The 15,010-nt window shown below is 47.9% G+C and overlaps 8 protein-coding genes across 8 annotated transcripts; 3 read left to right on the plus strand and 5 right to left on the minus strand.

The window, feature by feature from the left end:
• Nucleotides 1–111: 111 nt before the first annotated feature.
• N7509_003383 (uncharacterized protein) lies at nucleotides 112–3,225 on the minus strand (the record flags this gene model as incomplete). The annotated part of the gene is made up of 1 exon (XM_056628020.1): nucleotides 112–3,225. The coding sequence occupies one exon, from the start codon at nucleotides 3,223–3,225 to the stop codon at nucleotides 112–114; it is 3,114 nt and encodes a 1,037-aa protein (XP_056490754.1).
• A 1,177-nt stretch (nucleotides 3,226–4,402) lies between these two features.
• Nucleotides 4,403–5,239, minus strand: N7509_003384 (D-3-phosphoglycerate dehydrogenase; the record flags this gene model as incomplete). The annotated part of the gene is made up of 1 exon (XM_056628021.1): nucleotides 4,403–5,239. One exon carries the CDS (start codon nucleotides 5,237–5,239, stop codon nucleotides 4,403–4,405), a length of 837 nt encoding a protein of 278 aa, XP_056490755.1.
• A 191-nt stretch (nucleotides 5,240–5,430) lies between these two features.
• Nucleotides 5,431–5,793, minus strand: N7509_003385 (uncharacterized protein; the record flags this gene model as incomplete). Its single annotated transcript, XM_056628022.1, has 1 exon — nucleotides 5,431–5,793. One exon carries the CDS (start codon nucleotides 5,791–5,793, stop codon nucleotides 5,431–5,433), a length of 363 nt encoding a protein of 120 aa, XP_056490756.1.
• A 98-nt stretch (nucleotides 5,794–5,891) lies between these two features.
• On the minus strand, nucleotides 5,892–7,454 carry N7509_003386 (fungal specific transcription factor domain-containing protein; the record flags this gene model as incomplete). The annotated part of the gene is made up of 5 exons (XM_056628023.1): nucleotides 5,892–5,947; nucleotides 5,991–6,072; nucleotides 6,125–6,185; nucleotides 6,262–7,137; nucleotides 7,210–7,454. 5 exons carry the CDS (start codon nucleotides 7,452–7,454, stop codon nucleotides 5,892–5,894), a joined length of 1,320 nt encoding a protein of 439 aa, XP_056490757.1.
• Nucleotides 7,455–7,713: 259 nt separating this feature from the next.
• Nucleotides 7,714–8,583, plus strand: N7509_003387 (uncharacterized protein; the record flags this gene model as incomplete). The annotated part of the gene is made up of 1 exon (XM_056628024.1): nucleotides 7,714–8,583. The coding sequence occupies one exon, from the start codon at nucleotides 7,714–7,716 to the stop codon at nucleotides 8,581–8,583; it is 870 nt and encodes a 289-aa protein (XP_056490758.1).
• A 443-nt stretch (nucleotides 8,584–9,026) lies between these two features.
• On the plus strand, nucleotides 9,027–10,668 carry N7509_003388 (uncharacterized protein; the record flags this gene model as incomplete). The annotated part of the gene is made up of 2 exons (XM_056628025.1): nucleotides 9,027–9,425; nucleotides 9,508–10,668. The coding sequence occupies 2 exons, from the start codon at nucleotides 9,027–9,029 to the stop codon at nucleotides 10,666–10,668; spliced, it is 1,560 nt and encodes a 519-aa protein (XP_056490759.1).
• A 2,291-nt stretch (nucleotides 10,669–12,959) lies between these two features.
• Nucleotides 12,960–13,556, plus strand: N7509_003389 (uncharacterized protein; the record flags this gene model as incomplete). Its single annotated transcript, XM_056628026.1, has 1 exon — nucleotides 12,960–13,556. The coding sequence occupies one exon, from the start codon at nucleotides 12,960–12,962 to the stop codon at nucleotides 13,554–13,556; it is 597 nt and encodes a 198-aa protein (XP_056490760.1).
• Nucleotides 13,557–13,594: 38 nt separating this feature from the next.
• Nucleotides 13,595–14,425, minus strand: N7509_003390 (HpcH/HpaI aldolase family protein; the record flags this gene model as incomplete). Its single annotated transcript, XM_056628027.1, has 1 exon — nucleotides 13,595–14,425. The coding sequence occupies one exon, from the start codon at nucleotides 14,423–14,425 to the stop codon at nucleotides 13,595–13,597; it is 831 nt and encodes a 276-aa protein (XP_056490761.1).
• Between the last annotated feature and the right edge of the window lie 585 nt (nucleotides 14,426–15,010).

Genomic DNA, 15,010 nt, shown 5'->3' on the forward strand with positions numbered 1-15,010 from the left:
GGATATGCCACCTTGTCGGGATGGTTCTTGTAGAGCGTGTCCAGATTCTCCGCAGGCGTATCTGAGTAATGACTATGCATTTGGTCGATTTTAATACAGCCATGCGCATCATCACCCACCATCAGAGGACCACCGGCGGTACGAATCGCATGTTCTATGCAAGTGTTGTCGTTCCCAAGGTCCGGGTTCGAATTTGACAATGTAACCATAGTCGGTATCATCCTGATGGCGCCAATTGGTTACGGCACCACAGCCGGTCTTCCAATGATCAGCGATCTGAAGGCCAGTATCCTTATCAATTCTCCCAATCTCATAGCGAAGGTTTTGCCAGACTCCGTACTTTGCTGTTTTATCGGTCCAGTTTTCGATACCGTAGATGACATATGTGTTACTCAATCTCTCGTTATTCCAATAGGCGCAGTTCGCCGTTGGTGTGGCTGTTGCAACGGTCTCTGTGGGCGTACCAACGGGCACCGTTTCCCAGTTCGTCCAGCCCTGGCCTCCCGGCTCAACGAACTCATACTCTGTCGCGGTGGGATAGACGACGACAGCTCCATCGTCACTGGTGTAGGTGTAATCGGTAGCGTATGGATTTGCCGGCAGTGTCGTTGGGGTTGCAGTATAATCCGTTGATGGGTAACTGGTAATCTGGGCGCATTCATCGATTACGGTAAATGTTCCAGTCGAGTACGGAAGCTCCATATTGGTGTGCACATCTTGGCCCGAAATGGTTGTCGAGCATTGGCAGCCTGGGACACCATTGACATCTGGAGTGTTATTGCATATCGGTGCGGTGATAGTTGCCGAAGGTAATTTCATGAACCCACTACCAGGATATGTGGAATAATCACATTTTCCGTTTGATCTTGTGGTGATTGTTTCATATACAGATCTGGTGCCGATGGTGGTGGTGCAATCACAAAGAACCCCGACCCTGGAATAGGTCTCCTGATTACAGGGTGGCTCAGTGGTGGCTGTAGTTGACTGGGCGCTTGTGCTTGACGGAGTGCTTTTGCTTGTTGAGGTTCTTGTGCTTGATGAGGTGCTTGTGCTCGATGAGGTGCTTGTGCTCGATGAGGTGCTTGTGCTTGATGAGGTGCTTGTGCTTTCACTTGAGGATGCTGTCGTCGAGGGCGCAGATGTACTTTGCGCTGTAGATGTAGGGTCATCACTTGGAAGGATATTCGATGTTGTAATCTTAGATCTCTTTTTGCAGGCTTTCCCCTCGGTGGTAGTACTGATCGCTGTGGATAAAGTTTTGTCTGGACACACTGTCACAAGCGTTGTGACAGTCGACGTAGAGGTAGTCAGAGATGTGGATGTTGTATGATCTGAAGTGATGGTTTTTGTGCTCACGATGTCGATCAGAGTCGTCGACATGGTTGTGGTGCTGCTTGTGCAAGTAGTCGATGAGGTAGATGAAGTAGATGAGGTAGATGAGGACGATTTCTTTTCCTCCTCTTCCTCATTTTCCTTATTCTTCTGCTCAACTTCATCAACGACACTTGAGGCTTTTTCCCAATAAGACTTCCAGGTCTTGAACTTATCTTTGACATCATCTTTAATCTCTGAGCTATCATCAGGAACAATATTTTTGGCTTCGTCAATCAAAGCGTTTTCGGCGTCCCAGCCAGTCTCAGCGAAGCTTTTCACATCCGCAGGTGGCCCTGTCAAAACATCTGGGACACTTTTCACCAAGCAGCCAACAACATTGAAAATTCCCCCGAGACCTCCTCCGCTACAGGGAGAAAAACCCCCGGAAGATCCACCAGAGGATCCCCCCTTCGACTCACTTGATTTGCGTTGATACTCTGTGATCTTTTTCTTGGTATTATCAAGATCCGACCTCACCTTCTTCGGATTGCTAAGATCAAATGATAGCCCCGCCGCAACTCCTGCCAGAGCAGCTCCATCGGTTGCAGCCGCAGCTCCAGTGATAGTTGTTGCAGCTTCCAAGTTAGACAACACACTCGTCTCAATTGCAGTGACTGTTGCGGTGGGCTCATATGTCATCATAGCCTCCATATAGACCGAAGAAGATCCAGAGAAGGATGATAGAGCCTCGGATGCTGATGGGGAATCGAGGTCGGGAGCTGATGCGACATTCAGACTTGCACTGGCAAATAGGCCGGAAGTGGCAGATTGACCATTAGGTGTCGTTGTACTCAAAGGAGTATCGCTTTGACCTGATTTCCCCGTAGAGGACTGTCCTGATCCCGTATTGGATTTATCTCCATTATCCGAAACGGCTGTCGCAGGCTTTTTCCCTCCAGGGGTGCTGGTTCCAATTACCCGGGACCCACTAGATGAAGGGCCATTCTTCCCATCAGGCTCACCGGGTGTATTCGAAGAGGTGGGAGTAGAGTGATCATCAGTGGTTTGGTCTGTCTTTGGTTTAGTTGACACTGAAGAAGCTCCCGATGTTTGGCTTCTGGCAGGCGAATTTGATGGAGGTGAGGAAGTATGGATCAAAGGCACGCTACTCGAAGAAGAGGTGCTAAGCGGTGAATCGCCGGAGGCAGAGGTGCCAGCTTCAGAGGTGTTGGTCGTGCTCGGCCTCTTAGGTGTAGTTGAAGTATGTGGAGTGCGGGACGAGCTGGTTGGGTTTGTGCTCTTTGCACCAGTTTTGTTCAAAGTGTTGGTCGTGGTCGGAGAATTGATAGCGATATTACCGGAAGCAAGATTATCATGCACAGATGAAGAGCTCGAGGAAGGTGAGGCTTTAGGAGAGCTATTATTGTTTGAACCCGCAGCCCCTGGGGTACCGCTCTTCTTAGGGGTGTGAGAAGGTTTATGTGTAGACAGGGGAAGCGCAGGGGCGTCACTGTTAGGCTTTGTCGTCGAGCCGCCATTTACAGCCTCGCTAGTGTGACGTGCTGCAAATCGAATACTCCAAGACGACCCGACGGGCACGGTGAATGTCGTCTCAAGAGACTCGACATGGGTAGCTACGCCCGCCGGGATACTGCTCGGGGTCAAGGTGATGGGCGGACACGAAGTAGAATGGCAAATCGACGAAGTTGGCGAAAATGTAGGAGACGATTTCTTCGTGGCAGAACCGATACCAATAGAGGCAGCTGAGCCATCTGGAACAAGAACTTCAGCTTGAACAGCAGTGACCTGAGGCTGAAGAGAAGTCCACCATTCGTGTTTCACCCGAGCATCCGCACTGGCCTGGGACAGAAGAGGAAAAAGTAACAGGGATGCAGATTTGAATAGCACCATCTTGAACGCTGAGCCTTTTTTCAAAAATAATATTGTCGGGGCTTGGGAAAAATGGAAAAAAAAGCTAAGCTTTTTGCTTTTATAGATCTGACTTCGCGGCGTGGCCATGCAGGAACGCACTCAAGTGGGCCCAGTGAGCTTGGTGAGCTTGGTGGGCTTGGGGCCGGGGCGGGGCCGGGGTCGGGGTCGGCCCCTTCTAGCGAAGGATTCCCAGAGATTTTTTATGGATATGGGGCTGGCCCCTTCGTTGGCTCTTATCTCGAGAGTAATGAATAAAGGGGAAGGAAGCTGAAAGCTTTTTCCTTTGTCAGGTTATTCTTTGGGGCCGCCAAGTTGATCAACGCATCAAATTACGCCTAGTTACAACTGAATATCAATCTTTACGGGAGTTTCGCTGGAAGAAATTCACAACTGAACATGGAATAGGACACCTCAAGGTATATTTGAATTAAATACATGACCTCCCGCTTGTATCTCGGAGTCTAGTACATAATAGGTTATTTCTTACGCTTCGTGCCTGATAGACCATAAATAGTCACTGAACCTCGACAATCGCCCCAGTCACATGCATGAAAGTGCTTCCTTTCCCCCCCTAATCAAATCTTTTACTACTCTCCCGGCCCCATGGAATGGCCCCAGGGGTTAACTTCCAGACTTCGAGTTTGATTGATTATGGAGATGGAAGTTGACGGGCGGGTCCTTGACGTAGGTTGAGATAATTTTAGTAGCTTGAACGAAACGTGCGCAGACTCGCAGGAAATTACTAGTAGCTAGGACTCAAAGGCCTCACAGGGGTACTTATAAAACTTGATGGTAAAATTTACTGTATTGTCTTATAAGATCTATGATACTTTAATGTGTTTTTGTAGATTTGACCTATTTCTGCTCGTAGATACTAGTAATTACTAGTCACCCTGCGACCCTGCCTGCCCAAAATTCGAAACCCATAAAGAAAGGATGAGCCTGGGGCCGGGAGTCGGTGATATTCTCAAACCTACCAGACTAGCCCGGTGCTGTTATGCATAGATTGCTTTGCATTCAGATCTTCATTAAATATTCATACAAATTATCCACTGCAGCCATTGCACTCGCAGTTTGGGCTCTTGTGGTGGCGGCACCAATATGAGGCGTGGAGATGACGTTCAAGTTTTCCCAGAGTGCTTCATATCTCTCCTTGCTAGGGGGGCTCTTGCTCATGGCAGTCCAATCCAGCACCCCAAAGATGACCCTCGGACAGCGCCTTTGTGAGGTCACCCTCATTGATGATTCCACCCCTTGCAGCGTTGATAACAATTGCATCTGACTTCATCATACGCAGTTGCTTGTATGAGATCATGTCCCGAGTCCCGTTTGTAAGCGGCACATGGATGGAGAGGACATCTGCTCTCCTGTAGACTTCATCAACATCAGTCACCCTGTCGTGTGCAATATGAGACCACGCGTCTTTGGGAATAAAAACATCATAGGCAACCACATCGGCATCGAAGGCACCTCGGAATATCTCGGCCACTGTACGTCCGATGTTGCCCATGCCAATAATACCAAGGGTCTTCCTATGGAGTGTCAGGCCGTTGCAAGTTTCTTTTGGAACGGGCTTCGACATCTGGCGAGTTGTGATGGATCGAATGTCGCGAGCTACGGCCATCGTCAATGCGAGCACCAACTCGGCCACATCTCGCGCGTTGGCACCAGGCGTATTGCAGATTTTGATACCGCGCTTGGCGCATGCATGTTGGTCGATTTTGTCGATTCCGACTCCGTGCTTGCCAATCGCGACAAGATTTGGGCAGCTGGCAACATCTTCCGCGGTAAAATATGAACCTCTGATGAGGAGGGCAGTTGCATTCTGCCGCCAATCGGAAAACCCCGCATCGCCAGGAGTTATGACGTTGAAAAGTGTTTTCGCATGGGCTAGGGCTTGTGGATTCCAAACATCGAGGATGTAAACAGTTGGCTTCGACTGAGTGCTGCGTGGTGTGGAGACCTCATCATCGTGAACACTTGCGGGCGGCATTTTTGAGCTTCAGGTAGATTTGAGCACGGAAAAAGAGAAGTTATTCCATCGAGAAGAGCAGTGGATTGGTTTTAATTTAATACTGCGGAATGATAAAGCGGGCAGAAAGCTGTAACATCCCGAGATGCATCGGGCGTGGGCCGTCGGAAAAAGTCCGACACGTTCATGCGGAACCGATGCATGACATTTCATCACAAGACACTAAATATCAGGGCTCGAATCCCATCAGGAATGATCGGAGGGAGATCAGCGATCAGGGATTCATGTGTTGAATTGCCTGGGACCACCGCATTGGACAGATCCCATAGTGTACGCCGAAAGCCCTTCAGTCCAGAAAAGCGCTCGCCCAGCAAAGTGAGGAGCGTGGTGCATTGATTGACAATTCGCTGGTCTTGGTAAATCTCCGTGCACTTATCCCGCAGACAGAATATGACAATGCCGGCCGCGAATATGTCGTAGGCATCCACGGTGCCTCCAACAAAATTATCAAGGTCGGATTGTCGGTATGCTTCTTGTATGTATTCGGCACAGCTTCTTACAAAGTCATTCTCCATTGCCACAGAGCTGCAAACTAGGCTTGGGCTGACAGAGACCGAGCCCCTCGCTTTCAAAATTTCCACTATGGCTCTACACTGTAATTGCATTATATGTATCACAGGTGGACTTGTATCTTGATCTCGTGCAAGATCTTTCCAATGGGCGAGGTTGCTGTAATGGAAAATCAAAGTTTCCGAAGGACTATTGCGTATACAGGATATAAGCCTAGCATGCGTCACAGTGTGAAACGCCAGACTTTGTTCATCGGATGTGTTCGCTAGGTACTCATCTGGTGGCTTCGAACGAGTTAGCTTGCTCTTATATGTCCATCAATCATTCACATCTCACCATGACCGTGATATCTTCATCCTCGATGCTGAACGGACGGTCCATTATGGCGCTTATATCTCTATTCCGTTGTAAGTCATGGACTCGGGTATCAATGCAAATGTAAATAGCTGACCAGGAATGCTTTCATGACGTACCTATCAAGAGTATACAAGCTCCAGAATATATTTCGCCTTTTGGTTAATGCCTCGGAAGAATCAACAGTGCCTCGATCCGGGTCCCGATGGAATCTAGACGCAATTGCTCTTTTCATCGCCAATCCAATAAGATGCCAAGTCGAGCCCCCAAGGGAGCCGTAAACAGAATACAGTATCATCAATATCATGCAGCTGAGAATTTTCTCGGTACTTTCAGATTGTATGATCGTGCCCAGAAGTTTCACTGCAGCGGCATGGATGCTGCTAGAGAGTCCTTGAAAGTTGGATGATTGTGGGGAAATTAACATTCCCGTGGCTATAGATAGGTAAACATTGAATGACCGAGCTGGATTCGATAAATCTGCTTGGTTATTTGATAGCCCAGGCTCTGCGAAAAACGTTTCGAAGTCTGCCCAAATATTTGCGGAATCGATGTGGAGGAACCGTGCGCCCGCAGCCTGGAGAAAGCGAGAGACAAATGGTGATGCCAGATGCTTTTTAAGCGAAAAGGGTTGATCTGTCATGCCTCCCACTGCTTGTTGTAGAGCATCTATCCTTGACTCGGATGGATTAGCCCCAGTGATAGCGAGTGCCGCGCGCACCATTCGTCCCATGGCGAGTTCTTGGGGAGCTTCACCACGGCCATCACGCGGTTCTGCCATGGCGCTACGCGACAGAAAGCCGATTTCCCCCATGGCAGCTTCAACGGTGTGTTCCGTAGTTTCATGCTCCCCTTCGTCACCACCATCTCTTGAGGGCTGAACTTGCGGGATATCCGATTCCGCTGTGTTCTCTGCGTTCGACGCATAGCGTGGCCGTTGTCGACGGAGCTGAATCTGTAGGCTTTCACGTTTTCGCTTCAAAGTCTCCACGTAGCTATTTTCATTACAATGGTCCTCAGTAACGATAGTTTAGGCAGGAACAAAGTTCGAGAGGTGTAGATCTTACCTTGGGAGAGCACTATGGGACAAGTTCCCACCCGTATTCGTGATTGGTTCGACGTCAATTTTCCGAGGGATGCATTCGTGTCCCACGTTGATGCAGGCCGAGCATGCAGGAAGGCTTTTATCGCACTGCGGCAACGTTAAATCGTCGACCACGAGGTGAGGGAGGATCCGCCACCGACCCGAGACATCAGTGGGGCCCGTAAGGGGTTTCAGACCTTTTGCTTGCGCTTCCAACATCTTTCGCATGCCTTGCCGCGTTGCCGTGGCGTGAGGGGTTGATTAGCTCCTGCAATGCCGTTCTTGCGCATCGTGGTGCAGCATGGAGTTGTGTTGTGGAGGAGAAAAGGCGGAGATCGGACGGCGGGGAATTTCCGACAATCGAAATGTCTTGGCGCTGGTACTTTCTCAATTGCCTCTCGGCTACTCAACCTTGTCACATACCGATATAGTGGCTGGATTCAGGCTATGCGAAACACAGAAGACTTCAGAATAGTCTCTTGTGAAAATGAACAACATCAATAGTGATATGTGGGATACCCACATTCATTGCCTGGACCCCGTGCGTTATCCCTTCAAACCAACCAGATCATACACGCCAGCACCAGCCCCTCTAGAGTTGCTGGCCAAGGATACAATCGCCAGAAATATTGTGCTAGTCCAAGCCTCAGTTGAAGATGGTCATTCTGCTCTGGCGAGTCATCTCGGCCGTATTCGCTCTGAATATCCAAATGTGCTTGCACGCGGGATCATATCTTTGGACGAGGAGATATACACATTATCAAAAGAGAAGCTGGACACCCTTCATTCTCTTGGGATCCGATTTTGTCGCATTCATGGGTACTTCGGTGGTAGTTCTACAGACACCGCAAGTCTACAGAATCAGATCAAGCTCTTTGCTCGTTCCTACGCTGCCCGAACCTTGGGCTGGGGGATCTCTGCTCAGCTCCCCTTCACAACTTGGCTTTCCCTGAGGCCCTTTTTATGCGATGACCCAGACGTCCTCCATATCCCAATCATCATCGACCACGTTGGCTGTTTATCGCCCGCAGATATAGAGGGCCCTGGCTTAGATGACTTTATCATATTACTGCAACGCGACGGGGTAAATATCAAAATTTCTTCTCTCTACCGACGAGACAAATCAATTTCAAACATGCGACTCATAATTCAAAGGCTAGCTGCCGATGTACCATCTGCTCTGCTCTGGGGTAGTGATTGGCCCCATGTGGACAGTTTATATCAGGGTGACAGCCCACCATCGGTATCGGAAGCTGTGGATGCCAAGAAGGAACTTCTCGCCATTACAGGATGGCTTTCAGCTGAGCAAATCTCGGCAATGCTTGTCGATAATGCCAAGCGTGTGTTTGGTCCATGATGCAGGCGAGACGATTTCACGGCGAGTTTCGTGCATATTTTATCTTTTTGTTGAGTAGAGTGAAATCAACCAAAGTAAAAATCGAATAAAGACAAGAAAGTGACGATTAAAGTGCGCTGAAACTATTGATCTCGAAATTTACCAGTAAAACAGAGCTTAAGCGACCCCTACAAAATACATAGAAGATCAGCGAACCCTTCGCTGTCACTTGACGGCTCAGGTCGTCGGGAATACGATGATTGGCTGTCGGCAATTTTCCGATGGGCCCATGATTCTGGAGAAGAGGGGAATCAGTCCGGGGAAGAAGAGACTTTCCTTTCATGGCATATAAGAGATGAAGCATATATGATGATGAGTCAATGTGTGGTGCCAGCTTTTCCGTCAAAATCTGTTGACTCTCTTTTCTTTAAGTCACACTCTTGCTATCCAGCGCCCAGCCTACAATGACGAGCGCAAATTCGTCTCCACCACTTGCCTCAGATGATCGGGATGCAAAGTCAGTGTCAAAAAATGACATCTGGGTCGAGAATTCCCAAGATGAGCGGCCAACGGATGCGATGGCCGTTTTTCTCTCATATGAGCCTGAATATCGCCGACAGGTCGAAAAGCAACTCCTCCGCAAAATCGACACTCGAATTCTTCCACTGATTATGCTTATCTACCTATTCAATTACCTTGATCGAAACTCGATCACTCAAGCTCGCCTTTATGGACTAGAGAAAGAAACCGGTCTTGAGGGCGCAGAATATCAAACCGCAATATCCATCTTCTCCGCTGGCTATATTCTGATGCAGCTTCCTGCCACAATTCTCATGACAAAACTACGACCATCCATCTTCCTCGTAAGCAAGCGCGCACTTTCCTTTTCCTTATTCCCCCTTCAGGCCTTGAGCACAGTGCTAATTTTTCCTTTCAAATTCCCAGCCATGTTGTATCATTCTCTGGGCGATAGTGAGCGGGTGCACGTCTGCCGTGCACAATACGCCTGGTCTGCTGATGGTCCGGTTTTTCCTCGGGTTTGTGGAAGCCCCTTTCTTCCCAGGTGCAGTTTACTTTCTCAGTTGCTGGTACACGAAGCGCGAAATTGGTGTTCGGATGGCGCTTTTGATCTGTGGTATCCTTCTCTCGAATGCCTTCGCCGGACTGATCTCGGCCGGAATCCTGTCCGGAATGGAAGGGGTTGGGAATTTGGCGTCTTGGCGATGGCTATTTATTCTTGAAGGTCTCGCGACTCTTATTCTTGGAGTGATTGGTCTTTTCGTTCTTCCTGACTTTCCAGGTACAACCAAATGGTTGAGCGATGTGGAAAAGATTGTTGGTCAGGCGCGCTTAGCAGTCGATGCTGGAAGTGACGTCTTGCTTGATGCCGAAGAAGTCCCTATAGTACGTGGCTTAATATGGGCAGCCAAGGATGTCCGAACATGGCTTTTTGCGTGTTTACAAATGTCAACAACTGCATCAATCTCATACTCGCACTTCTTTCCCACCTTGATTCAGCAGCTCGGTTTCAAAAACAACACCACTGTTCTGCTCCTTACTTCTCCACCGTACATTGTTGCTTTTTTCTGGTCTATTTCCTGGGCTTGGTTTGCAGACCGACACCAGATTCGCTCAATTCCAGCTGGGGTTTCCCAAACTCTTGCAATGGTTGGCGCGGTACTGCTCATTGCAGTGTCAGGTCCACTTTGGGCTCGGTATGGCTTCACGTTTCTTGTTTGTTGCGGTACGTTTGGCGTATACTCAACTACATATGCATGGCTCTCCTCCACCATTACTCAGCCACCCGTTAAACGTGCTGTGGCCATTGGGTTGGCCAATACATGTGCGAACATTGCCTCGTTGTTCGCCAATTATTTCTGGTTGGATCAGTACGAGCCGATGTTTCGTCAGTCTTGGGGCTGCTTATTAGCATTTCAGGCTTTGGGTCTATCATGCATCTTGACCATCCGATTCTTACTCCGTCGCAAAAACAAGAAATTTGAGGCCATAATAGCCGAAGGAGATGTGGCCGACGCGGTTTCCATGTCTAGCCTGGATGATGAGACTCGGAACGCTCTCCAGAATAACTTCAGATATGTTGTCTAGGAACTGCGAGACTAGTATTTAGATGTACCACTTTTTTATTAAGGAAAGAAGTACGATTGAATTCTATTAAGATCCCTGAGTATTGGATATTGATCTACGACAGTATTCCCTGTTCGGGTTATGTGGATATGTTTGTCCTGTTTGTAATCATGTCAGTATCACATGACACTCTTCTTGTGAATGCCGCTTGCCAACGCCCTCTTATCATCGTCAAATATCCGTCAGTCAGAGTGTGTCAAGATGTTGATTCTCTGGAAACCTGCTTGAAAGTCCCCAACTCGGTACCGGTCACTCAAAAGACCCACAGCCAAATTCAAAGTACATTTTCACCGAAACCCTTCGTGACCTTCCGGAATGGCTGCTGCTGCGTCAATCAGCGATGTATCTCAACTTGAAGAAACATCTCATAATCAATTACCAAAACTACCAGCTTGTCGTTTTTGCCACTCAAGAAAAGCTAGGGTGATAAATATTCTCAATCCCCGCTCCTCACGAATGCATCCTGATTTAAAGATTAGTGTGACAACACCCGGCCCAAATGCTCATTATGTGCCAAACACGGAGAGGAATGTATGACTATGGAAGTAGAGGATGGCCAGCCGGTCTCGAGAGAGTATGTGTTTTCCTCTTCCTCTTTTTATTTCCTATTGGGTCTGCTGGATGAATGTATTAATATTTTCAGGTACATCGGTGACCTAGAACAAGAAATCAAGAATTTGGAGGATCAAATCACAGCATCCGAAACAATAAATTCTCTCCCAAGTACACCAACTCCAGTGAATATTCAAGTATCCGGAGATACAGATTCGCAAATTTCCCGCAGAGAAATGATTCCAGAGAGGAGAGAAAGACATTCATCGAACTTTGTTGAGGGTGGTGGCATCAGGTAAATAACCATCGCCGGCCATTCAGATCTTACTTTTTGTTAACGACTTGAATAGTTTTATGAGACATCTTTTTGCAGATTCGGGCTGGCGAGAACATGATCCTACGCTACTCCAAAATTTATCACAAGGCCCTGGTCCCGCCGGTGCCGGAGTAACGCCAAACCCCCTACCATCGGCCCAAGAGGCAAGAGACATTTTTGATAGATAGTGAGTGGCTATTCTTCGCCCGTGGATACATATCAGTTCTTCTCGATTATGATAGCTCCAATACTGACTTTGCCAGTGTGAATGGATCACACATCCAGCGGCCCTTTTTCCTCCGAAGTGATGTTGAAAGGCTTTATGCTAGGGTATTTTCACACATTGAAGCTGACTCAAGGAACGGTGGAGAATCAAAGAACGCTCATGATCTTTTCCAAACCTTCATGATTCTCGCGATCGGATCCGTTCTTTCTTACCGGAATGGCGCGACTATGCACCACCCATATGGATATTTTGTCTCCGCTATGAAGAATTTGGATGATAGCTTTCTTGCGAGAGGGCTAGAATCTATTCAAGATCTCCTTTTTATAGGAAGATTCGCGATCTATTATCATATCGGTAAATCAATTCTGCCCCGTTCCTCAAGTCCTATATATGAGACTAACCATTATATAATTTAAAGGAACCTCGATCTGGGAACTAACAAGGCTCTGCATGAGAATGTGCATCGAGCAGAACTTACATCGACTGCCTCTTTCTACCTCTCGTACGGGTCTTTTACATGAGCAACTCCAACGACGCGTCTTTTGGGAATGCTATATGATTGATCGATACAGTTCAATAACTCTCGATCGCCCTGTTGCTATACCCGACGTATCAATTCAGGTGGGATTTCCCGCCGATGCCGATGATGAAGAAATCGAAGCAGCGGAGAAATCTGGATCCTTCCCAGATTTAGACTCATATTGCGCCGTATCTGCTTTGGCATCTGCGCCAGGGGCCCGAAATACAGAAATGTCTATATTCCTAGCTTGTCTCAGGCTCAGACAAATAACTTCCAGGATTCATTCTGAGTTTGGAGAGAAAACAGTCTATTCCAATGCAGGAAAGAGCGTGATGGCTCGGGGATCAATATATTCCAAGTTGGACCGCCTTCTCCATCAACTTCAGCAATGGCGTTGCTCTTCGCCAGTTTTTGAAGATCCGCGCTGTTTGTACGAGATGCAAGAATGGCATCATCTTCTTTACCTGAGAGAAAGACTGCTGCTAGTCAGAAAGGCGATTGACCTTGTTCCTAAAAGAAACAGCTCACCACCCAGGGATCTTTTATCATTGTGCCTCAATAGCGCGGTCGACGCAATCACTATATTCTGTCGGCTTTTCCAAGATAAAAAGATTACTTTTACGAGAAGCTACTTTCAAATGCTTTTTACGGCTGGCCTTTCTGTCATGTATTGTCTCTCGGTGGTTAGAGACTTTGATCTGGAAACCGTGATCACTGGAACACAGAGCGTGACAATCTGTGAAAATGCATTGAAACAAATGGTGGAAGAGCTACCAGATGCGAAGCGCTATGTTGCCGTGTTTGAAGCACTCAGAGCATATGTTGTACGCAAGTACACTACTGCGATCAATTTCCACCCACACACCGAGCCCCTGTTCCGAACGACAGAGTCAATTCTACATGACCAGTACACTGAACTTGCAAATGGATCTCTGTTGAATCCTCAACCCCCGATCTCTGCCCGGGGTCCAGCTTCTTCCTTTCACAGTATACGCCCAACCCACGATTCCCAAGTTTTGCAGAACGAACTAGACGTCGCGTCCGTCCCCAACAATAACAACAACGCGCAAATGCATACAGATGCACCGGTCTCTGAGGGATCAATTCTATCATTTGACATATTCGGAGATGATGCATTATGGAACATGGAAGCAGGGTTGAGTGAATATGCTTGCGGTGATCCGCCAGCTAATCTATACTTGGAAAATCCTTTTGACTTGCAATATACTCTCTAGTGTCAAAGTTTCTGTGATATAAATACAATTGAATAGCCTTAATTCCTTGGCTTCTCTACCCTTTCGCTGATCTCCCCGTAGTTCTTGATAACCTGCTTCATGCCATTTTGCAGGATAGCACCATCGGCTGCACTTAGCGACCAAGTTGCGCCCATAGAAAACCATTTCTCAAGGAGATCCAGTCGACCTCCGATCCCGCCGATTCCGACGGTCTTCCCGTACTTGTTGGCAGCATTGATGACCTTGGTGACAGCGTTCAGATATAGCGGATCATCGTACTTCCCTGGGATTCCTAGATCAGTGCACAAGTCGTTCGATCCGACAAGGACACCGTCAACACCATCCAAAGCAAAGATTTCCTCGGCTATCTCAACAGCGGATGGTGTTTCAATCATAGGAATCAGCAGAGTCTGGGCGTTTAAAGCTTCATTTTGCTTGAGGGTTGGGATATGTTGAAAGTTGAAGAGAGGCTGGTTGTTTGTACATCCGCGTGCACCAAGGGGTGCATACTTGGCGTGGTGTACGAGATCTCGAACTTCTTCAATGGTCTCAATGTGAGGGATAACAACAGCTGCAGCTCCAGCGTCGAGAATGCGGCTCAGATGCCAGTGAGACTTGGATGGAGATCGGACCACGGGTGCAACGCCGACGTAGTTGCAGGCCAGGATGAGTTGGCCAACAGTACGCATGTCGAAGGTGGAATGCTCCATGTCGATAAATACCGCGTGAAATCCGGCCATCTTTGCCATCATGGCGATTTCGTTGGTAGCAACATGCTTTATTGACAAGAGCGGGGTGATTTGACCGTTTAAGATCCTGGTTCGAAAGGGGTTCGAAACCGTTAAAGGCGATTCTCCAATAGAGCCCATTTTGATAACAGAGGTTTGACTGAGATGAAGAGACAAGAAATAATGAGTATGTTCAGTATCGAAAAGGTCAATCGATATGTAATTGATCGATGTTGTCCTATTTATTTTTGATAACAAGGCTACTTGTCGGAAATTTGCCGATGCTGACGGGGAATATCCGAACCGAACGCCTTCTCCAGTTTCCCCCGCACGCTACCTACCGAGTCCCGGATTTCCTGTTATTATTCCCCCCTACTTTCACTCGGCGTCCTGGTCATCATTCACCCCCCTCGGCAGTTTCTTCGGTCGGAAGGTCTCACTTCCCCGGAACTGTCTCCTTTGGCCCCGGAGTGTATGGCAAACGCGGAGAAAAGTGGGCATTTCAATGAGTACCCAATTTTAGTCTCTCACCTTCTCTCTCCTTCTCCCAACACTTTATGGATGGACTAGATATGGCGTTTGATAAATATAGACGATCGATGGCCAGATAGTGGTACCGGCTAACCTCTTTTCCGCGTTCATTTCACGGGGCCCGAAAGGTGATGATAAATGTCCGACGAATTATAATATAAACGTTTATGCTTACAAACTCTACCATTGTACCTA

The sequence above is a fragment of the Penicillium cosmopolitanum genome (genome assembly GCF_028827165.1).
Source record: "Penicillium cosmopolitanum strain IBT 29677 chromosome Unknown utg000005l:1.0-4006212.0:1.0-4009387.0, whole genome shotgun sequence".
NCBI lineage: Eukaryota > Fungi > Ascomycota > Eurotiomycetes > Eurotiales > Aspergillaceae > Penicillium > Penicillium cosmopolitanum.